Source organism: Lissotriton vulgaris, chromosome 12, assembly GCF_964263255.1.
Source record: "Lissotriton vulgaris chromosome 12, aLisVul1.2, whole genome shotgun sequence".
Classification (NCBI taxonomy): domain Eukaryota; kingdom Metazoa; phylum Chordata; class Amphibia; order Caudata; family Salamandridae; genus Lissotriton; species Lissotriton vulgaris.
Genome location: NC_141700.1, coordinates 261,428,706 through 261,453,360, shown reverse-complemented (window position 1 = coordinate 261,453,360; position 24,655 = coordinate 261,428,706). Strand labels below are relative to the sequence as shown.

At 48.4% G+C, this 24,655-nt stretch overlaps 1 protein-coding gene across 1 annotated transcript in view; it reads right to left on the bottom strand.

The window, feature by feature from the left end:
* The window catches only part of CNGB1 (cyclic nucleotide gated channel subunit beta 1), a 1,326,699-nt gene that overhangs the window by 694,320 nt on the left and 607,724 nt on the right, over nucleotides 1–24,655 (bottom strand). The window contains exons 18-19 of the mRNA XM_086945539.1: nucleotides 21,081–21,324; nucleotides 206–250 (exon numbers count right to left, since the gene is read on the bottom strand). Of these exons, the coding sequence (XP_086801665.1) occupies nucleotides 206–250; nucleotides 21,081–21,324 (289 nt within the window). The remainder of the gene's footprint in view (nucleotides 1–205; nucleotides 251–21,080; nucleotides 21,325–24,655) is intronic.

Here is a 24,655-nt window from a genome sequence, read left to right as displayed (position 1 = left end):
GTGGGAAGTCGGATCAGATTAATCCTCAATGGTGCTCAGATTTTATTGGTCTACAGTCTGACAAAATGACGGCTCTGTAGTTCTAAGTTAGGTCATAACAATGTTTTGTGTCTAGTCAATGTGAGTTTCAGAACTGTTACAGGCCCACTAACAATATTCAAGGGATTCAGAGGACACGATCACAAATTCAAACTAGTATACTTACTCAGTCTCTTCCTCCACCACTTCTTTAGAAACATCCTGATGTGTTCTGAAAGCAAGTCAAATATGAATGTATATTAATAACAGATTACAAGCAAATGGAATACTGTTATAATGATTTGGGTCACATATCCTACTTTGGAGTAACCGGTCTCAATAATGCCATAAGGAGTTAAAGTTCAAATAAACTTTCTTCGGCTGTAAGGCCACAAAAGATGCAATGAAATAATTTTACAGAACTAATAAAAGCAGTGCAAGTTCACAATAAAAAGAAACATTCAGAGAAACATGTAAACGTCGCATTTCTATCCTAATCTTAATGAATAAGCAAATAAAGATAAAAACTTTGAGACACATAAAAACAGATGATAGACACTGCAAAAATGTAAGTCTCTGTTTAGCAGATCTGCAGTTATAGGAACGTAAAATAGGGCATACCAATTGTCTCCTAGGAACAGAATAAAAACTACACAGAAGGGGGGGCGTGGCTTGGCGCCCGGCGAGGACGGCAGCGCAGATGTAAGCGCTCCCGGTCGCCAGGGGATTTCGCCGCTTCCATCGACACAACTGTACCTGCAACGCTCATTTTTTACAACCGGAGTCTGCAGCGACGACGGGGCTCTTGTTTGCGGTCCTTTCCAGGCGGCGGTATGGCCGTTCTTCATGTTTTCATAGCGGACGCGGCTGAGTGAAAGTCGCGCCCGCCATTTTGTGTGTTCTTAGCGCGGACTGCGGCGCTCCCGTCCCACACCAATGCGCATTCACCACGGAGCCCTACGCAGCGCCAACTCCTCATGGTGAGGTGATTTCTGCTTATTTATTTCACCGCTGCCTGCGTATGCTGTGAGCTGCCTCTAAATGAATTCTGGCAAGTTTGGATCGCGTTTTTTCTCTCTCTGGTGGCCATTTTGAGCAAATGCTCTCCCATCTCCTCAGGCACCCTGCAAAAGCATTCAGACTGATTCAATTCTACATCAACTGAGCTGCTTTCTCCCTTGGCCATATGTCTAACGCTATTTACAATTTGGAGCAGTGCTGAGCACGGTTTTTTGTGCGTTCTCCTTCATTTGCTCCCCTTATACTCATGAGGTCTTCTTTTTGACGGACCTTCTTTGCTCCAAAAGGTGCCATTTCTCTACACTTTGTCCCCACGATGGCTCTTTGTTCTCGTCATCTATGTCCTAACTTCTTCAATTAGAGATTTGATTGCTGTTCCTTCCATTTTCCTCACTCCATGGCATACCTGCACCTTGCGCAGTTTTTCAGTTAGAAGCTCCGACGCATACTCTTCACTGCCTCTGGACTAGTAGTGGACATTACTGTTCTTTGTCTTTATGGAAAAGAAGGCATTCTCTCGCACCTCCAAACCTCCACGCCGCGTCTTCATTAAAAATTCCAAAGTCTTTTCTGCACTGGCGCACCTCGAGGCCTCTCAAGGAATCATCACTCAAATGTCGCAGTCTAACACGGAGCGGCCCATCCAGCCTCCAGGGAAGGTCACGTCGAAACGTCCTAAAAAAGATCCTCCATCGCCAACGGGGTCCACATCGGCTGTTTCCATGGAGCTGTTATTGGAAGAAATACGCGCCCTCAGACCCTTCATGGAAGAAACTAATTCTAAGTTGCAGGTTCTTACTGACAACTGGTCTCAGATGGATGCCAGAGTGACCACGGTAGAACATTCCCTAACAGCTCTACAGGAGTCATCCTCCAAAGTAACACACATGCAATCTCAGATCTCTTCTCTTCAAAAGCAGGTTGAAGAATTGGAAAATCGTAACAGGCGCAACAATCTTCGTCTCTACGGCCTGGCGGAGAATTGCGAGGGGACTGATCCCATTGCCTTCTTCAAATCATTTCTGCCCAAGCTCCTTCACCTACCTGAAGATACCATGCTTAACATCCAGCGTGCACACCGGTTGGGTCGCCTCCCTTCTACTTCCTCTCCTTCTTCACGACCAAGAGGTGTCATCATGTACTTCTTAGAATACACTGACCTCCTCAAAGTTATTTCAGCCGCCCGTGCCTCACCTCGACTGCAATGGTCAGGCTCCAACCTTTTCTTTGCACAGGATTATGCAAGAGCTACAGCTACTCGACGCAAGGCCTTTTTGGACATGCGACCAGAACTTCGTGCCATTGGAGCCAGATACGGTCTTTTCCACCCGTGCCTATTCCGAGTGACCTACAACAACAAAACTATGACATATGAAGATCCTGTTCGCCTACGAAGCTTTTTGAATGCAACTCAGGCCTCTGATATGGACTTCTCTAGCTCCTCGTCAGCTTTCCCGCCATGATTCCTGCGTGATAAAGCTTTGAAATTTCAGTTAATCTGCATGCTTGTCGTGCATTGTTGAATGTATTTTTGCTTGTTCTTGTTATGTTTTCAGGCGGCTCCTGTTCTCATGTTCTCCTGTTCTTCCCCTCACTCCCCTTCGTTTTTCTTTTATCCTTGTTCGTTAATTAGTATTGTTCACTGCCGCCTATTTGCGTGCCTTTTTGCTACTCATTATTGTCTTGTTCTCACCCTCTCTCATTCGTCTCATTCATTATTGTCTTTCCTTCCTTCTCCTTGCAGGTTTTACAATATGTTTGGCGTCATTCCCCCGACCTGTTGGTTCGTTTGCATTGGACGCTTGCTTCCTTTGCCTGGCGCTCCCCCCTCATTCATCTCCTCGCGTATCCTTCCCCTGGTGATCAACCCTCCCCATCTCTACCCTTCGTAAGTATGTTTTCCCTTTCCTCCCAGTTGTTCACTTTCCTCCTTGTATCTTTTTCGCTTTTGCGTCCCCTAATTTTCTCTGTTTCACAGGTGTCTCTTCTTCTTGGTTTTCGAATACTCTTCTATTGCTGTCTTATATCTATTATTCTGACTACTTCTTGGACTACCTTATCCTCTCCTCCACACAACTCGCTTCTACTTTTCTTTTCCTCACCCTATTCCTTCTTTCCTCATCCTTTTACTCCTTATTATACTGTGCTGCTTTTTATCGACTCTCTTATTCGTCTTGGCTTTTCAATTCTTTTGGTCTCCTTTGCACCCCCTTCTCTCTCTTTTGTTTTCTTCTTTTTCTTCGATATGATATATCTCTGGACTATCTTCTCATTTTTTCCGCATCGGTTACTCCTATTCTCCTTTTCCTTCTCCTCTTCTCTCTTCTCTCATTCTCTCATTCATTATTATATTGCGTTGTCTTTCATTGACTTTTATACTCTCCATGGTCTCCTCACTCTTCTGGGTCTCCTTTGTACCTCTTTCTCTTTCTTTGTTCTCTCCCTCTACCTTGAGATATTATGTCCCTAAAGGTAATCACATGGAATGTTAAGGGCATCACCTCCCCTATCAAGCGTCAAAGGATTTTATCTCATCTTTCGCGTTTAAATGTGGACATTGCTTTTTTACAAGAAACCCATTTATCTGTCGATGAATCTGTTAAACTGAAAAGAAGTTGGGTGGGCGATGTTTATTACTCTCCTGGGGATGGTAAACGTAATGGCGTTGCAATCTTATGTCACAAAAATCTTGCTCATTCCCTGCTTGCCCAAGAATCCGATGTTGATGGTAGATGGATATATACCAAACTTGCTATCAAGAATGTTCCAATTTCTCTCCTAAATGTTTATGCCCCTACCACTGGAGATCCCACCTTCTGGCACTCATTCTCCCAACACATCACCAGATTCATTGATGATAATTTCATTTTAGCAGGAGACTGCAATCAGCCCCTAGATCCCTTTCTCGATAGGAATTCCAGAGCACACTTCGTCCCTAACAAATCTCACAAATCCTTTTCTCAAGCCATTTCCCAACACAAACTCACTGATGCTTGGCGTCTTTGCAACCCAGATCTCCAGGAATTTACCTTCTACTCTCCTTGTCACCACTCCCAGTCTCGGATTGATTATATTTTTGTCACCCATCATATTGCCCAAACTCTCACTCATGCAGAAATTGGTCCGATTTTACTTTCTGACCATGCCCCCACACTAGTTCAATTGGATATCCTACCCAAATCAACAGGCCCTAAACGTTGGCGTTTCAACAATTCTCTTCTCCTAGACCCTAAATTTACTGCCTCCTTCACTTCCTTCTCTCATGAATTTTTCTCCCTAAATGATAATTCTCCTGTCCCCAAACACACCATCTGGGATGCCTTTAAAGCGGCGGCAAGAGATTTTATCATTGGCTTTGTGGCCAAAAAACGTAAAGCTGCTCGCGATTTTACCAAGGCTATCCTTCTGGATATCAAGAAATTGGAGCATTCTTATTTCACTTCTCGCTCACAGCAAACTCTAACTGCCCTGGTTAATGCTAAGATGAAGTTTAATAAAAAATCTACGGACGATGCATCCCTATAATTATTAAAATCCAGTGCCAAGTTCTATGGAGGCAAAAATAAAGCTGGCAAGATCTTAGCCAATTATCTCAAGGTGAAACACAATAAATTAAACATTGAATCAATCTACGACACCGACTCAAATCTCAAACACACAGACGCAGACATTCTCGCTGAATTCTCTAGCTTTTATAGGACCTTATACTCTTCTGAAACCCAGCCCTCCTCCCACTCGCTAGACACGTTTTTCTCCTCCATTCAAAAACCACCTCACTTTCCACTTGATCTCTCTCAATTAGAACTTGATATATCCCAACAAGAACTGTTCAAAGCGCTTCAATCCCTCCAAAAGGACAAGGCCCCCGGACCTGACGGCTTCACTGTAGAATTTTTTTTGCACTTTTCGAAGCTCCTCCTTCCCCGACTCCATTCCCTTATCGGCACCTTTCTTTCCTTAGGTTCCTCCTCAGGTTCTTTCTCAGATGCCCATATTTGCCTCATACCCAAGGAGGGGAAGGATCCTCAACACTGCAAAAACTACAGGCCAATCTCTTTGGTCAATATTGATTATAACATTTTTGCAAAATCTCTTGCGGCACGTCTTGACCTTCTTCTCCCAGACCTTTTGGGTGAGGAACAGTCGGGCTTTGTCAAGGGCCGTTTCATAACTGATAACACCAGACTCCTCTTCAATATCCTTTCCCAGTCCCGCCTTTCACCCCATCCCCTTACGGCCATTGCCTTGGACGCCGAAAAGGCATTTGATAGGGTCGAATGGACTTATCTATTTCACACCCTTCGTTGGTTTGGTTTCGGTCCTGTTTTTATATCCTTAATTTCACTTCTTTATTCTAACCCACGCGCAGCAGTTTGCGCCAACGGTCAAATATCTTCCTTTTTTGATTTAAAAAGAGGAGTTCGCCAAGGCTGTCCATTATCTCCCTTCCTCTTTAACCTAGCATTAGAACCCTTCCTATCCAAGCTCCGTCAAAATCCCTCCATCCATGGTTTCCAACTCTCAGACTCCCATATCAAACTAGCCGCTTATGCGGATGACATCCTGCTATTTGTCTCCGACCCCTCCGTTTCCATTCCTGCTTTTCTCACTGAAGTCCACGCTTACTCCCAAATATCTGGCTATAAACTTAATAATGATAAATGTGAGATCCTCCCCTTAACTAAATTTACGTTCAAACCCGATTTTGCTGCCTCTAATTTTACATGGAAACCCTCCAATATCAAATACCTTGGAATACATGTCACTCCTACCATCCCAGATACCGTTTCCCTATGCATGACCAAATGCATTCAGAAATTAACAGATCTCACATCCAAGTGGCATCCCCTTTACCTATCCTGGTGGGGTCGCCGCGACACTATTAAAATGATGTTATCTCCCATTGTTCTCTACACCCTCTCCAACATTCCGGTTCCTGTCCCCTCCAAATTTTTCAAAAAGATCAACTCTATTCTAATGTCCTTTCTTTGGAATAAAAAGAAACCGCGAATGTCTCTAGCACGTCTGATTCGTCCTAAGTCAGAAGGTGGGGCCAACTTTCCTGACTTTCCAGCCTACCACAAGGCGTTTCAGTTGAGACAAGCTTCTTTTTGGCTACAAGACTCTGACACCCCTTGTCCTCTATGGACCAAATTTGAACGCCTTCTTCTCTCTCCCTTCTCCTTTGCTGAGTTCCTTTCCTTCTCCCGCAAACCCACCTCCATCTCAACTCCGATTCATAAGTTTACCACTAAATTACTCCTCTCCTCTACGCACTCTCCTCCCACTACCATTGCTGATTTCCTTTCTTCTCCCATATGGCATAACACTTCCTTACTCATCCGTAATAGACCCTTTTTCTGGAAAGCTTGGCACGCTCGAGGCCTACAGTGGATCTCCTAACTTTTTTCTCACTCCTCCTTTTTATCTTTTGACACCCTTCGCTCCCTCCATGACTTACCTACTTCCTTTGCACGCAAATATCAATTGCTTAAAAATACAGTTCTAACGAAATACAATGATCTCTCTCAGTCCTGTCCTCCTCCTGCTCCATCCACCACCACTACTGCACTCCATTCCTTCTTACGCACCACACCAAAAGCTACTGCTATTTACAAATACCTCCACGCTGGTTAGACTCCGAGGCCCAAATCTAAAGTAGAAGAGTCTTGGGAGCATGATTTGTCTGTCTCTTGGTCGGTCTCCTTTTGGGACAAAATCTGGACCAAACTTCGCAAATCTTCCAGAGCAGCAACCCTTACTCAGACTTTGTTCTTTATTTACAATAGACTCCTCTACACACCATCCGACCTTCACAAACGCTTTCCTGCTACTCCCCATACATGCTGGTCTTGCTCGTCACCACAAGCCAATTTATTTCATATGATATTTTCATGCACTCATGTTCGTAATTTTTGGATACAGGTTTGGGCTCAACTTAATTTAATTTTTCACACCTCTATCCCTTTTTCCCACACACATGTTTTTATGGGCAGTCTCTCTCCTTGTTGGCATGGCATTGATCTAAACCCTCAGATTGTTGATCTATTACTTGCCGCTGCCTTCCAACAAATTACAGTCAACTGGAAAGACTTCTCCAAAATTTCCTTCAAAGCATGGTGGTTTAATGTATGTCATAACCATAGACTGGACACTGCCCATGTTTTCCCGGCATGTATGGCTACAAAACGCATGGATTTATGGACTCCCGTCACACTTTATCTGGACTCATGTAGTAAACGCTTGTTTCACCCCACGCCTCCACAACAGGAAGTTCCTAAACCTCCTTAACTGCCTGATACATTCCACTTATACTTCAGTGTACCAATTTTGTTTATTATTTTCCAATGTTCTCATGTAGCTCATATTTTATGCTTATCGTATTTTTTCTCTACCCTTTCCCTTTTTCTCATTTTGCACCCAGAGTTATTTTATTATCATGCTTGCATTTGTATGATTGTATTATTCTGCTTAGATTCTTACTCTGATATCCCGCTGTACTTTGTTTTGACACCTGGTTTTCTTTTTTATTACTATTAATAAAATTTTCTTGAACTTAAAAAAAAAAAAACTACACAGAAACATAAAATACAGACAAGATTGATGGCTAGTTCCATTACACGGACAACAGGGAAGGGATGGAAACCAACTGCCCTGTAAAAGTTAAGCAACCAATAAATGAACAAAATTCAACCTGAAACAGATTTAACAGAAACAATGCTCTGCATTAGGGATCCAGTCTAGGTAAGAATCAGGTCAGACCAGAGTGACAATCTACATGTGATAGCTTCCTGTGTCAATTACCAAAAGTTTATTAGACCAAATTAAACTACATTTACATAAAAAGAGGGGACAAATCAGAGCCTTCGAATTACTGCCAATCACAGTTGGAGACGAAAAAACTGTGGCATTCCCAAGTCAGTAAACGTTTTTCTGATGTAGGCCAACCAAGGAATGTTAAGACCATGATCTAAAGTGATGCGGTCAGAAAGGATAAGGTGGGTACATTTTGTAAATGGTGAGCTCCAAATGTTTACTCAGTCCTCAATGTACGCCAAGTTGACCTCTGTGTGGAAATACTTTTTGGGACAGCCAATAATCTATAAAGAAATCTATTTTCCAATTATAAACGGTTAGAATTGACATACTCCCACACCGCCGCTCCGTAAGTGCCCAAGGAGAAGCATTTTGCTTTATATAGGGTAATTAAGTCCCTCATAGATTTCCGTGTAATGTCCTGGAAAACAAAAAGATTGCATCAACCAAGTTTCCCATTTTGAGGCTACGCTGAGACAGTAACTTATCCCAATTTAAATTCACATCCATTAGGATCCCTAAATTATTAAAATTTAAAACTTTCATAATGGGTGTCTCCTCAATTACAAACCTAAGTGAGCTGATATTTCTGGGTCCACACATCATAAAGGAAGATTTGGTGTGGTTGGCGATCCACTTGTGGGACACCCCCGCGCCGCACGGCCACCAGCTGCTGCGTGTGCCCCTTGCCCTGCTGCCTCGCTGTCGCTGACCACGCCCCCTCCGGCGTGCTCCGTGATCGCCTGCTCTCCTGTTACTGCTGCCGCTAGGTGTTGTCTTTTGCCCTGTTTTTGCCCCCATTTGTGCCTGTTTTTTTATAATTTTGTTGCTCCTGTGTTTACGTTTTCCTTCCTTGTTGTCCGCCTACCTCGCCGCCCTCCGCTCTCCCTTCCCGCCACCGCCGCTTTCCCCCGCCCCTTTTTCTCTTCTGTACCCTCCCCGCTCCCGCCTCCCAGCTGCTCCGCCCACCCGCGCACTTGGCCTTAAATGGCGACCGTGCGACGCAGGTGAGTGTGACCCACTTGTGGGACACCCCCGCGCCGCACGGCCACCAGCTGCTGCGTGTGCCCCTTGCCCTGCTGCCTCGCTGCCGCTGACCACGCCCCCTCCGGCATGCTCCGTGATCGCCTGCTCTCCTGTTACTGCTGCCGCTAGGTGTTGTATTTTGCCCTGTTTTTGCCCCCATTTGTGCCTGTTTTTTAATAATTTTGTTGCTCCTGTGTTTACGTTTTCCTTCCTTGTTGTCCGCCTACCTCGCCGCCCTCCGCTCTCCCTTCCCGCCACCGCCGCTTTCCCCCGCCCCTTTTTCTCTTCTGTACCCTCCCCGCTCCCGCCTCCCAGCTGCTCCGCCCACCCGCGCACTTGGCCTTAAATGGCGACCGTGCGTACGCGCAGCGGTCACGCGCAGCGGGCGCGCCGATTGTGCGCCGAGGGCGCGCCAAAGGTAAGCCCGTCTGCGCCCGTCCGCGACCGGATCGCGACCAGCGCCAGGACCCCTGGCCCCCGAAGACCCCGACCGACCCGCCTGACGTACTCCGCCGCCACCCTCATCGCACTCAACACCGGCCGACTCCCAGAATGCCATCAAGCCACTCCACGACGTACCCACGGACCTTTCAGCTGCCACGCCTGCAAATTCACCTGCATCCGGACCTGCCCCGCACCAGCACCCGCCAAGTCGAACACCAGCAGCACCCACCTCAAGTGCATCCTGCTCAACACCCGCTCCGTCCACAGACACGCCATCGAACTCTGGAACCTTCTAGACGCCACAGCCCCTGACGTTGCCTTCCTCCCGGAGACCTGGATGAACGCCTCTTCAGCTCCCGACATCGCCATCGCTATCCCAGAGGGCTACAAGATCGTCCGGAGGGACCGCAACGCCAACCAGATGGGAGGAGGCATCGCCATCATCCACAGGAACACCATCCGTCTCACGACCAGCACCGACAACACCCTGACCAGCGCCGAACACCTGCATTTCCAGATCCACACCAACCCGAACACCACCCTCAGAGGCACCCTGATCTACCGACCCCCTGGACCACGCACACAATTCAGCGAGGACATCGCCGACTTCGTCAGCCCGCATGCCCTCCCCTCCGCTGACTACATCCTCCTGGGGGACCTCAACTTCCATCTGGAGAACAACAACGACCGCAACACCAGCACCCTGCTCGACAACCTCGCCAATCTTGGACTCAAGCAACTGGTGTCCACCCCCACCCACCTCGCCGGACACACACTCGACGCAGTCTTCTCTTCCAGCACAGACATCGACTTCAGCCACGCCATAGAGCTTCAATGGACGGACCACAGCTGCGTCCACTTCACCTTCAAGAGAACGACGACCCACCACCACCAGCAACAGGCCGCCCGCAGAAGCTGGAACAAGATCACAGCAGACCAGCTCGCCACCTCCCTGAGCCAGCACCCTCCTGCCAGCTCAGCGAACCCCAGCCAGGCCGCCCACAACCTCACGAAGTGGATCAGCATCTGCGCGGACGAGCTCGCCCCGCTGAGGACCCCGCCCAGCAGACCCGGCAGCAAGAGAGCCCCGTGGTTCACCGACGAACTCAAGAGCTCCAAGAAGAACTGCCGAGCCCTCGAGAAAGTCTGGAGAAGGGAACCTACACCGGACAACAGGACCTCCTTCAAGCTTGCCACCCGGAAGCACCACCAGCTGATCCGCGCCGCCAAGAAAACAGCATTCAAGGACCGGTTGGACAACAACGCACACAACTGCAAGGAACTCTTCAACATCGTGAAAGAGCTTTCCAACCCCAGCGCAGGAAACAACGACATCACCCCATCGCAAGACCTCTGCAACTCCCTCGCTTCATACTTCCACAACAAGATCGCGGACATACACAACAGCTTCAACAACCAACCAACGCACACCATGACCGAACAACCACCCCCCACCACCACCCTCCCCGCCTCGACCCCGATCAGCACCGAAGACACCATCCGCACGATGAACTCCATCCACTCCAGATCACCGACCGACCCCTGCCCTCACCACGTCTTCAACAAGGCGGACGCTGTCATCGCACCCCACCTTCGAGACATCATCAACACATCCTTCGACACCGCCACCTTCCCTGAGAGCTGGAAACACGCCGAACTCAGCGCTCTACTCAAGAAACCAACAGCGGACCCCACCGAACTCAAGAACTACCGCCCCATCTCGCTCCTCCCGTTTCCAGCCAAAGTCATCGAGAAGACCGTCAACAAGCAGATGGCCGCCTTCCTCGAGACGAACGGATCCCTCGACCCCTCACAGTCCGGCTTCCGAGCCAATCACAGCACCGAGACCGCCCTCATCGCCGCCACCGATGACATCCGAGCCCTGATGGACAATGGAGAAACAGCGGCCCTCATCCTCCTAGACCTCTCCGCGGCATTCGACACGGTCTGCCACCGCACCCTAGTACAGCGCCTCAGCAACATCGGAATCCAGGACAAGGCGCTGGAATGGATCATCTCCTTCCTCGACGGAAGAACACAGAGAGTCCGCCTACCACCGTACAAGTCAGAGGCCTCCGAAGTCATCTGCGGCGTCCCTCAAGGATCATCGCTGAGCCCCACCCTCTTCAACGTCTACATGAGCCCCCTCGCGGCCATCGTACGCAAACACAACCTCAGCATAATCTCCTACGCCGACGACACCCAGCTGATCCTCTCCCTGACCAACGACCCCGCCTCCGCCAGAGCCAACCTGCACGAAGGGATGAAAGAGGTAGCCGAGTGGATGACGACCAGCCGCCTGAAACTGAACTCTGACAAGACGGAGGTCCTCATCCTGGGCTCTTCACCCTCCGCCTGGGACGACTCCTGGTGGCCTCCCGCCCTGGGCACCGCACCCAAACCGACAGACCATGCACGCAACCTGGGATTCATCCTGGACTCCTCCCTCTCCATGACCAGGCAAGTCAACAACGTCTCCTCGGCGTGCTTCAACACCCTACGCATGCTACGGAAGATCTTCTGGTGGATCCCCACCGAGACCAGGAAGACCGTCACCCAGGCCCTCGTCACCAGCCGACTGGACTACGGCAACGCCCTCTACGCCGGTACCACCGCCAAGCTCCAGAAGAGACTCCAGCGGATCCAGAACGCCTCAGCCAGACTCATCCTCGACATCCCACGAACCAGCCACATCACAGGACATCTGAGAGACCTTCACTGGCTCCCCGTCAACAAAAGAATCACCTTCCGCCTCCTCACCCACGCACACAAAGCCCTACACGACCAAGGCCCGAGCTACCTCAACAACCGGATCAACTTCTACGCTCCCAAACGCCACCTCCGATCAACCAACCACGCCCTCGCCGCCGTCCCCCGCATCCGAAGAGCGACTACAGGAGGAAGGTCCTTCTCCTACCTGGCCGCCAAGACCTGGAACTCCCTCCCTCCCTCCCGACCTGCGCCTGACCCAAGACCACCTCTCCTTCAGGAAGAAGCTGAAGACCTGGCTGTTCGAGCAGTAGCGGCACCCCCCCCCCCCCCCCCCCCCACCCAGCGCCTTGAGACCCTACGGGTATGTAGCGCGCTCTATAAGTGTCCCTGATTGATTGATTGAATGGTTGGCCTTCAGACTCGGGTGGATCTTAAAATCATTAAAAGCATTCAATAAAAGTTGCAACTCATTTGCTGTGCGTGACAACAACACCACGTCGTCGGCATACAGGAGCGCAGGCATTAGTCTGTCTCCTAGTCGGGCTGATCCTCTCTGTTAGTCAGTAAAAAAACACTCCAAAGAATTAATATAAAAAGAAATAAAAAGAGGGCTAGGATGCACCTCTGTCTGACCCCCGTTAGTAACTTTAAAAGTAGACGTGCATTCACCAGCTGGACCATAACGGACCTGAGCAAAGTGTTCCAGTGCATTTGTTTACGGAGTTCAATTATACCCAAAACCAACCCTAGGATCACTCTTAAAGTCCACAGCCTGGACCTGTCCACTAAATCAAAAGCGCTAGACAAGTCCATAAAGGCTTGGCGCAAAGCGCCGCCCCTGGTCCTTAAGTATTTCCCCGATATCAGAAGCAGGTTGGGACTGTTCAACTGTCCCCACAAAGCATCGAAAACCATATTGTACTTCTGTCTTCTGACTAATCTTCCAAATTCTGGAGGATCACCCTGCCCAGAATTTTGACAGAGGAATCCAACAATGAAATAGGCCGATAACATGATGGATTTCCCCTGTGACCCTTCTTAAAGACGGGGACAATAGTGGATCTCTTCCAGGAGCTTGGTAGATCCGCATGCACAATACACATTTGCCAATAGAGGGGCCGAAAATGATACATTGTGTCTGTAAACATCTATTGGGACTCATTCTGTTCCCTGGGTTTTACCTGGGGAACTATTCAAAATAGCATCATCAACATCAGATATAGATATGACAGTTGAGAACATGCAGGAGTTACAATCTGTCACATAAGTGGGGGAAGGGGGCAAGACTGGGGGCTATTTGAGGGGCTGGAGCCTGAAGAATCGAATACCACAGAAAAAAATGAGACAGCCACTCCGCTGGAGAGACATGGCGTGTGATTTTCGAATTTACATCTTCTGAAAAATAAGGAGTTGCACTTCGAGGAATTGGAAATAAAAAGCAGAAATACACCTTTTATGGACTCAATCTGAGTGCATAGTATGGATACAATCAGGCACAGAAAAATCTATATCCTTTTCACGATCACTGGTTTTGAGCAAACTGCTGTCAGTTCTGAGCTTTTACATTTAGAATTTCCTCCACCTACTACTTGGAGGAAAGGCAATCCAGTGCAGTAAGGGGGCTATCAAGTGAAAAACAATTTCAGAGTTTTCACTTGGTATTTCCCATTGCAATGTGTAAATATAGGAATCAAGTGCAAATACCACGCACAAAAACTATTCCTTGGATAGTTTTTGCTCTTGACAACACCATGGCATTCGGAGTGAAACTCATGGTTTCTGTATTTCAGTATTGAAAATGAACTTTCTTTGTAAGCCTAAACGGTCTAATAATCTCAGTAGATAAATGCTAACCTTGCATAGTATTCTCTCGATTTCAAACACAAATTCCATTGCTCTTGGGAGCGAGGCAAAGAGGCAGCTGTCCTGTATCCCATGTCTAAGGGTCTGTGCAATGAGAAACGTTAGCCAATCAAAGATATTCGTGAGGGTTTGGCTTCGGGTTGAAAAAGGACATGGGGTGGCAGGAGAAGAATAAAGAAAGAAAGGGGAACAACATGGAAACATGGAAGGTAGAAAGGACAGGCTCAGCTGCAGGGAATTAGTAAAACAGTGGTGGGCAGGGCTGGCTTTAGCATTTGTGGCACCCAGAGTGACAATTAGTTTCAGTGCCCCTACACTCCATGACCGTCTCCTTGGATTCTCTCACTACTACCAGGCAAAAGTGCCCCTTATCTTTCCAATCGTAAGTTATTGCTAAACATCTTGCCCACCCCTGAGGTCAGCGACACCCCTCCATAGGTCAATGCCCAGTGCGGCCGCACCAATCGCACTGTCCTAAAGCCGGCCCTGGTGGTGGGTAGCTCGTCATGGCGAGATATTCTTAATAACACAAAGCCACCAATGATTTGCCATGTTGGTACTGTGAAGCATACCAGACTCCACATGCATTCTGCTCCTGCATTGCTACTTATCTAAAGATAAGGCCTCAATGTTATTTACAGAAGCCCATTGGTTATTCATGGTGCAGATATTGTAAGACAAAGAGAACCAAAGGAAGGGCTCCAACTCTGAGAATGCTTTGCCACCATTTCTGGCTTTTAAATATTATACACCACCAGGAGTGTTGTCTGGAAAGAACCTATCTTGGTAAAGTGCACCGAACTGAAAAAATAGCCAATTCGATAGAACACCCATTAGGCAATACACAGTAAGTAGCTTGGTTATAATAGTATCAAATGGAGGAAGCCGCAGCAGTATGGAAATGGCCCGGAGCATATTCTCCTTTCTGATCCTCATTGATGTGATGAGTCAGCGTGCTAGATGTTCGAGATTGGGGCACGCGCCGGAAGATACAGCCCCGCGCTCACGCCGGATGGCAGAGCGTGCATATAAATAAATGTGGGCGGGACCGTTTACGGCAGTCCGCGAGTACACATGAGTCAAGTGTGTAGTGTCCTTATTCGCCGCGACCCTACATGCAGCGCAACTACGCTTATCTAGGCCCAGGGCGGGGGCACAACACTGGCGACGAGGGTGGGATGAACCACGCTCCGGACCAAATCGAGCTGAAGAGCCGCAAGGGCGGCCCCGGCGGCCCAGCGGAGAGCAGTCGGGGGTGTATACCGATCTGTCATGGTCTGACACCACGAGGCAGACAGGCCTCTCACCCCAGCACAAAGGCAACACCCAGCAGCCACTCGCCAGGACAGAATACGGCCATGCAAGCACCGGTGAGTCATGCAGGACAGGTGGTGTGCACTCCTGGCTGCCTCACTACTCGGCGGGCCGCGTGAAGTCGAACTGCATCAGCGGTGCCTGCCCAGGCACTCCAGGACGCCTGTAACAGAGTAGCACCCTCGCTGGGGCTCACAAGGACCACTTCTCACCTCCAGCCCTGGGAGATCGAGGGGATGCAGCACAGCCCCCAGCTAGGGCCAGACCGCAACACCCTCCAGCAGGCATCGTACCGCCATTCAGCGAATCGACTGACCCCTCCACGGCATCACCACGTTGGCGGACCTGGATAGGCCGCCTCGAGAATTACTTTATCGCCACCAGGGAAATGGATGGTGCCGTCAAACAGTCCTTGTTGCTCCACTACGCAGGAGAGGAGATCTACCTGCTCTTCAAACACATCTCCAATACGGGCCTCCCCGGTGACTACGCAGCGGTGGTGGCAGCGCTCAGTGAGCATTTTGATCCCCAGCTCAATCTGGATTTTGAGCGCTTCTAATTGCGGCAAGCCAGACAGAGAGAAGGGGAATCAGTGGACGCTTTTCATGCGAGGCTGAGGGAGCTCGCCAGCACTCACCACGCGGGCGACAGGGCGGCAGAAGAAATCAGGGCCCAACTGATCCTTTGCATTTGCCGCAAGGTCCTGTGAGGCTTCCTACTACGACAGCCGAACATACCAATGGCTGACATACAAGTGATGGCACGGTCTCATGACTTCTCGGCTGCGCGCGCAAAGGAGATGAATCTCGTGCCGATGCGCAATCCAGAGAAGGGCACCACCATCAAGACGGAGAGGACTGATGCTGTCGGGAGGTGAGCGAGGGGCAGTAAACCACAAGCTCGCCAACCTCCAATCACGAAAGGCCAGTGTGAGTACGAGGAGCACCCACCCCAGTTGTGCCCAGCCCAGGGGAAGACGTGCACAAACAGTGGCATTGCAAATCATTTTGTGTCAGTATGCCGAAGAAAAGCACAAAAGAAGGAAGGGAAACGGCCCGTGCCAGAGCGAAGGCTAGTCCGCCAACTGTCGAGCATCTCGCTATCGTCCTTGCATAAGGGGTAGAAGAGTGAACAAAATGTATACTATGCAGATGATACCTTGTCTGATGATGAAGAGGAGCTCTACCTGGTCTGGTTCACACAAGCCCTGAAGAGACGGAGGCGACCTCAGCCCAGGTGCACGGTACTAATAGCGGGTCGGAAGTCAGTGCAGTCATCGACACGGTAGCATCAGTTACCATCATGGGGATCCAGCAGTATAACAAACTAAGGCCCAAACCGGAACTCCAGCCTTTGAAGATGAAGATCTTTGCACATGGGAGTGACTCACCCCTACCGCTCCAAGGCAAGATGACGGTACTCGTCCGATCCGGAAATGCCAAAATAACAATTGACATCCATGTCATCAACCAAGAGGCCGACACACTATTGAGCAGCCATGCAGCAGAGGACTTAGGGCTGGTAACGTTCACAAGGAGTGTGCAGGCTGACCAGACGAAAGACCTGCTCGACCAATTTGAAGACCTCTTCAAAGGGCTAGGAAGAATACAGAAAGCTCCAATCAGACTGCACATAGACCAGACCGTCAAGCCTACAGCATTGAGGCACAGGAGGATCCCTTTACACCTCAGACCCATAGTGGAAGAAGAGCTGGAAAAACTAGAGGACCTGGGGGTCATAGAGAAAGTCTCAGGACCCACACCATGGGTGTCCCCCATGGTAATCGCTGAAAAACCCTGCCAACTGGGAAAAATAAGACTCTGCATAGACATGCGCTTCCCTAACAAGGCCTTTGGCGCAAATGCAACATAACACTGACGATGGACGACATTGTGGCTGACTTAAATAGGCCGAGGTGGTTTTCAAAACTGGACCTGAATGCCGGTTATCATCAACTGGTGCTTGCCAAAGAAAGCAGGCATATCACCACATTCAGTACCCATCTAGGACTCAAAAGATACAAGCGCCTACATTTTGGCATATCAACTGCCGAAAATTTCCAAAATACAGTCAAAGATATCCTGGTCGGACTGCCTGGCGTGTTAAATGTGAGTAACGACATCCTCATCCACTCACAGACCGCCGAATAACATTACAAGCACCTGAAGGCCATGTTTCAAAGACTCCAAGACCATGGGGCCACTCTGCACAGAGAAAAGTGCCAGATATTCCAGCAACGGATAGAATCCTTCAGATACACTTTCACACAGGAAGGAATCCAGGTTGAACCTCGTAAGTCCCTGGCCATCAAGAATGCGCCAGCACCACTAACAGTAGCGGAAGTGTGTAGTTTCCTTGGGCTGGCGACATATTGTGGCCACTTTATTCCGGACCTCGCCACCATCACCGAGCCCCTCCGAAATCTCACTCATACTGACGCCATGTGGCAGTGGGGATCCGCCGAAGAAGTGCCCTTCCAAGCAGTCAAGAACTCCCTCCTTGACCACGCAAACCTGGTATACTTCAACCCGGCCAAGCGAACAGAGATATTAGTGGATGCCAGCCCTGTCGGGCTGGGAGCTGTCCTCACCCAAGAACAAGTGCCAGGTCGGTGGGCAGCCCTAGCCTGTTCCAGCAAGGCGCTCTTCCCGACCGAGAAGCGCTATGCAGATGGAGATGGAGGGCCTAGCAATCCCCTGGGCATGCTGGCACTTCCATCTGTACATCTGCGGCCACCTGTTTAAGGCCATCACAGATCACCAACCCCTAGTGCCTCTGTTCAGAGGCTCAGCGCCCCACTCGCTGCCACAGATCGAACGGTGGGCCATTGGACTCCAACAATACCAGATGGAGGTAGCGTATCGACCTGGTGCCAAAAACCCAGCAGATTTCCTCTCAAGACACCCAGACCCACACGAAGATGGTGGCCAGGATGAGGAGCCTGACTCCGAATCCACGGAGGCACATCTAGACATGATCTCATCTCTCATTTGCCCTCGAGCGCTGACGCTCGAAGAGATAGCAGTTGCTGCAGAAGGGGACTCGGTCGTCGCCAAGGTCCAGGGAGCCGTCCAAGGGGGGCACTGACGTCAGTTCCTACAGTCTGCCAATTCGTGTTCCAGCTCGGAAAAAGAGAGCCTCATGCACATGTGGAGGGTCAGGGACGAGTTAGAGCATCACCCAAATGGGAATCTTACTGAGAGGGCCGCAAATTGTCATCCCCGCGTCCCACCAGCTGCAAGCGACACAGCTAGCCCACAGCGGGCACCAGGGAGTGGAGAAGATGAAAGCACACATGCGGAAGAAAGTCTGGTTTCCAGAAATTGATGCCCGTGTCGTCGAGACGGTCAGGAGATGGTCCTCCTGCCAAGTGGCGAGCGCACCCGAAAGGCCCGCGCCCATCCACATCAAGGTGCAGGGGAGAAGCCCCTGGGAAAAGATAAGCATTGATTTCGGGAGTTTCCTGAATGGCAGAGCCACCTTAGCCAAAATTGAAAGCTACTCCAAGTACCCTCTTGTGGACGTCGTTAACTCAACAGCATTCTCACAAGTGGGCCCAGTGTTGGACAAGATATTCGCCATGTTTGGATGCCGCAAGGAAATCAGAAGCGACAACGGGCCCCCGTTACAAGGACACGAGTTCCGTGAGTTCCTACATTATCATGGCTTCCGGCACAGTCGTATTACCCCGTAATGGGCACAAGCAAATGGCGAAGTTGAAAGATTTATGAGGACTGAGGACTGAGCAGCACCTCCAGAAATTCCTTCGGGAATACCGGAGCACCCCTCAAAGTTCCACACATCTGGCACCTTGGGCATTAATGTTCAATGAATCCCGCCGCGACGGCCTCCTCACCACCCCAGGGTGGGCACACCCTCCGTTCGACGAGGAAGGGGCCCTCAGGAGGAGGTAGAAGCACAACCTAACAACCTAACAGCCAGTCTGACAAGGAGGGCCCTGTCTCACCAGTTCCATGGATGAGACACTGTAATCCTGAGAGACCGGAGGCCTGGCAGGAAGTTTCAGACTCGCTATGAAAAGGGATACTGGACTGTAACTGCGTGAAAGGGACCATGGTGAATGCTGAGAAAGGAGGAGAGACTGTAACCCGCAACATCCTGTGGTTTAAGGGTAGGGGGCACAACAATTAACAATCGAAAATTCACATCCTATAATGGGAAATACAAACATTGTCAAGAAACAGAGTAACCACAATTTAAGCAAGAAGAAACAACTAAGAAAGAATACCAATACAGTATAAGGTATATGAAGGGAAATAAGCAGTTTGATCAGGATTGTAAAATGTTTACATCGTGAGCGGGCTCTAGAGAGTAGACTGGCTCTCATGGAGAGGGGCAAACTAGGTTTTCAAACATCACCTTCTGGCTTTCAGTTGCAATGATCAAACAACACAGGAGGCAAACTAAAAAAGTAGATCACATGACCAAGGAAACTCATTCAGTCTTTACACCATATGTTGTCTGTAAAGAGTGGAATTGCCAAAAGTCTGCTCTGGGTGACCAATGGAGGCAGGTGAGTGAAATCTAAGGGAAGGCAAACAGACAAAATGAGAAGACGAGGCGAAATACAGAGAGTACTTACGTAGATTAAGTGGGCGTGGTTTAATGAGGATGGGAGAATGGACAGACAGGAGGAAGTATCTTAGGAATATCGTGGCAAAGGAGAGAAGAGCAAAAACGTAGGGTAAGGGATAACAGGAGAAGAAACAACAAGGACTGAAACAACAAGGAAAGTTTTGGAGCGATGGGGACAAAAAAGATGTAGAAGGATGAGCTGAGAAACAAGCAGAGGGAAGGATAGGGAACAAGGAAACACAAGAGATGGAGAAAGGAGTTACTGACATACTGCCAGCTGTGGAGAGCGAACGATAAAGGCAAATTGAAGGGAATGATGAAATAGATAAATGATAAAGGGAGGCTTTAGAATGGCCATAAAAGAGGAATATTAAGACAGAAATGGGACTGCTAAAAAAGTACTCTTAAAAGCTGAAAAAAGGGTGATGGAGGATGGACAATGGAAAAATATTAAGCAGGGGGAATTCCACATGGGAATTCTACTCCAGTAAACTTGTAATCAGGGCTGGGGCTCAATCATGATTAAGCAGTTTTACAGCACCCAAAAATACTTGGTGAGGGACTAACAGACCCAATTTTACCGGCCAGAAAATCCTGCTCATAAAAATGACCTTGGAAACGGGCTGCAGTACAGCTCGGCCCAGTTCCGTTAACCACCACAGAACAAGGAGTACCATGTGGAATTCTGTCTGGTAAAACCATGTTCACCATTTTTCTCCATTCCATGGAGAAATAACTTTCAATTACATGATACTGGTTGGGTGTTACTGCACAGTACCAGTCTTTTCGGGTGCAGAGCTACCACCCTGCCAGCACTGTGCTACCCGTAATAGGGGCATAAGTGGGGAATACAGAAGCCTAAACATGTTTGGTCAACGTTTGCCCTTTATCGCTCAATTGCTCTGGGCTGACGCTTCAATTGGTAAGTCAACCCTTGGATCCACTGGCGCCCTTAAAAGAGACCACAATTTACAGGATGTTAACAGTACAGTATGCCCAGTTCCCAAGTGCAACACGGAAATGCTGGTAGAATTTTGCTGAGAAACTCTGGTCCTTTAGAAAGACAACCTGGAGCTCTGGAATTGCTCCTCTCTGTGTAACTAAAGGTTAAGGCCATTTAGCAATGTTAAGAAGTGGTCGGACGAGTAGTGAGAAGATGGAGAGAGAGCTAGATAAAATCTCCTAAACAGATTAAACATCTGCGACAGAGGACTTTGTTACATCAAACAAAGGGAACCTAATCATTTCCCATATTATCCCTTTTCTCTTACTCTGATTTTTCTTCTACCTCTCCCTTTTTTGGTATCGCACTGGCAGGAGCTACCAATATGCATGCTACTAAGCTGGCCTCTTGCATCACTTCCTGCTGGATATCGCTTTCCTTCAGCATCATTTCCTGCTGGGGTATACCATCTTCTCCTTTCATGTCCTCGTGTATGTCTGATTCATCTGGGTGGCTCTCCACTCCATCGGTGGCTAGAAACTCCACCCGTCGCTCTTCAGGTGCAATGCAAACTGTAAAGGGAAAAGCAATCTGAGTGTCTGCAAGGCAGCGGATAATAAAATGCATACAAAGAAAACCCACACACATATTGCATTCAAATACTTCTATATGATTTATTTCTTAATTCAGTTCTCCAAGTTGCAAAGTGTGATGGAAAGTATATTAAGAGGGATAATTCTATACTCATGAGGTCTGTCAAACTAACTAATATCAACACATGTTTGTGATTGTCCTCTCCTGTGAATAAGCTAATGGTGCAAATAGAGAGAATCAACAGGATTCTAGCAACCAATACAGGGTTGAGAATATTAAAAAAAAAATGAATTTCTGCTCTTTGCCAAAAACAACGAGCAGGAAAGAGTACGAACCTGGCTCAATTACGTGCTCACTATCAAGGAACATGCTGTGTGAAGAAAACAAAGACCGCCTGGTACCAGCTCTATCTACTGAAGAAACTCAAGGATACACAGCCAAGAAAACAAAGACCGCCTGCTACCAGCTCTGTCTACTGAAGAAACTCAAAGAACACACTGCTAAGAAAACAAAGTCCCCCTGGTACCAGCTCTGTCTACTGAAGAAACTCAAGAAACACACCACAAGAAAACAAAGGCCGCCTGGTACCAGCTCTGTCTACTGAAGAAACTTAAGGAACACACTGCCAAGAAAACAAAGTACGCCTAGTATCAGCTCAGTACACTGAAGAAACTCGAAGAACACACTGCCAAGAAAACAAAATCCGCCTGGTATCAGCTCAGTATACTGAAGAAACTCGAAGAACACACTGCCAAGAAAACAAAGACTGCCTGCTACCAGCTCTGTGTACTGAAGAAACTAAAAGAACACACTGCCAAATAAACAAAATCTGCCTGGTATAAGCTCAGAGTACTGAAGAAACTCAAAGAACACACTGCCAAGAAAACAAAGACCGCCTGCTACCAGCTCTGTCTACTGAAGAACTCAAGGAACACACTGCCAAGAAAATAAAGACCGCCTGGTACCAGCTCTGTCTACTGAAGAACTCAAGGAACACACTGCCAAAAAACAAAGTCTGCCTGGTATCAGCTCAGTGTACCGAAGAAACTCAAAGAACACACTGCCAAGAAAACAAAGACCGCCTGGTACCAGCTCTGTCTACTGAAGAACTCAAGAAACACACTGCCAAGAAAACAAAGCCCACCTGGTACCAGCTCAGTATACTGAAGAAACTCAAAGAACACACTGCCAAGAAAACAGAGACCGCCTGGCACCTGCTCTGTCTACTGATGAAACTCTAGGAACACACTGCCAAGAAAGCAAAGTCTGCCTGGTACCAGCTCAGTGTACTGAAGAAACTCAATGAACACACTGCCAAGAAAACAAAGACCGCCTGGTACCCGCTCTGTCCACTGATGAAACTCAAGGAACACACTGCCAAGAAAACAAAGACTGCCTGTTACCTGCTCTGTGTACTGAAGAAACTCAAGGAACCAACAGCCTAGAAAATACAGTCCGCCTGGTACTAGCTCAGTGTACTGAGGAAACTCAAGGAACACACTGCCAAGAAAACAAAGACTGCCTGGTACCAGCTCTGTGTACTGAAGAAACTCAAGGAACACACTGCCAAGAAAACAAAGAACACCTGCTACCAGCTCTGTCTACTGAAGAACTCAAGGAACACACTGCCAAGAAAACAAAGACCGCCTGTTACCAGTTCTTTCTACTGAAGCAACTCAAGAAACATACTACCAAGAAAACAAAGACCGCCTGCTACCAGCTTTGTCTACTGAAGAACTCAAGGAAAACAGTGCAAGAAAACAAAGTCCGCCTGGTACCAGCTCTGTGTACTGAAGAAACTCAAGGAACACACTGCCAAGAAAACAAAGACTGCCTGTTACCTGCTCTGTGTCCTGAAGAAACTCAAGGAACCAACAGCCTAGAAAATACAGTCCGCCTGGTACTAGCTCAGTGTACTGAGGAAACTCAAGGAACACACTGCCAAGAAAACAAAGACTGCCTGGTACCAGCTCTGTGTACTGAAGAAACTCAAGGAACACACTGCCAAGAAAACAAAGAACACCTGCTACCAGCTCTGTCTACTGAAGAACTCAAGGAACACACTGCCAAGAAAACAAAGACCACCTGTTACCAGTTCTTTCTACTGAAGCAACTCAAGAAACATACTACCAAGAAAACAAAGACCGCCTGCTACCAGCTTTGTCTACTGAAGAACTCAAGGAAAACAGTGCAAGAAAACAAAGTCCGCCTGGTACCAGCTCTGTGTACTGAAGAAACTCAAGGAACACACTGCCAAGAAAACAAAGGCCGCCTGGTACCAGCTCTGTGTACAGAAGAAACTCAAGGAACACACTGCCCAGAAAACAAAGACTGCCTGGTTCAGCTCTGTCTACTGAAGAACTCAAGGAACAGACTGCAAAGAAAACAAAGACCGCCTGCTACCAGCTCTGTATACTGAAGAACTCAAGGAAAACAGTGCCAAGAAAACAAAGACTGCCTGGTTCAGCTCTGTCTACTGAAGAACTCAAGGAACAGACTGTCAAGAAAACAAAGATCGCCTGCTACCAGCTCTGTCTACTGAAGAAGTCAAGAAACACACTGCCTAGAAAACAAAGACCGCATGCTATCAGCTAGGTCTACTGAAGAACTTAGGGAACACACTGCCAAGAAAACAAAGATCAGCTGGTACTAGCTCAGTGTACTGAAGAAACTCAAGGAACACACTGCCAAGAAAACAAAGACCGCCTGGTACCAGCTCTGTCTACTGAAGAAACTCAAGGAACACACTGCCAAGAAAACAAAGACCGCCTGGTACCAGCTCTGTCTACTGAAGAACTCAAGGAACACATGCCAAGAAAACAAAGACCGCCTGGGACCAGCTCTGTTTACTGAAGAACCTCAAGGAACACACTGCCAAGAAAACACGGACCACCTGGTACCAGCTCTGTCTACTGAAGAAACTCAAGGAACACACTGCCAAGAAAACAAAGACCGCCTGCTACCAGCTAGGTCTACTGAAGAACTCAAGGAACACACTGCCAAGAAAACAAAGACCGCCTACTACCGGCTCTGTCTACTGAATAACTCAAGGAACACACTGCCAAGAAAATAAAGACTGCCTGCTACCAACTCTGTCTCATGAAGAACTCAAGGAACACACTGCCAAGAAAATAAAGACCACCTGCTACCAGCTCTGCCTACTGAAGAACTTAAGGAACACACTGGCAAGAAAACAAAGATCAGCTGGTACCAGCTCAGTGTACTGAAGAAACTCAGGAACACACTGCCAAGAAAACAAAGACCGCCTGCTACCAGCTCTGTCTACTGAAGAACTCAAGGAACAAACTG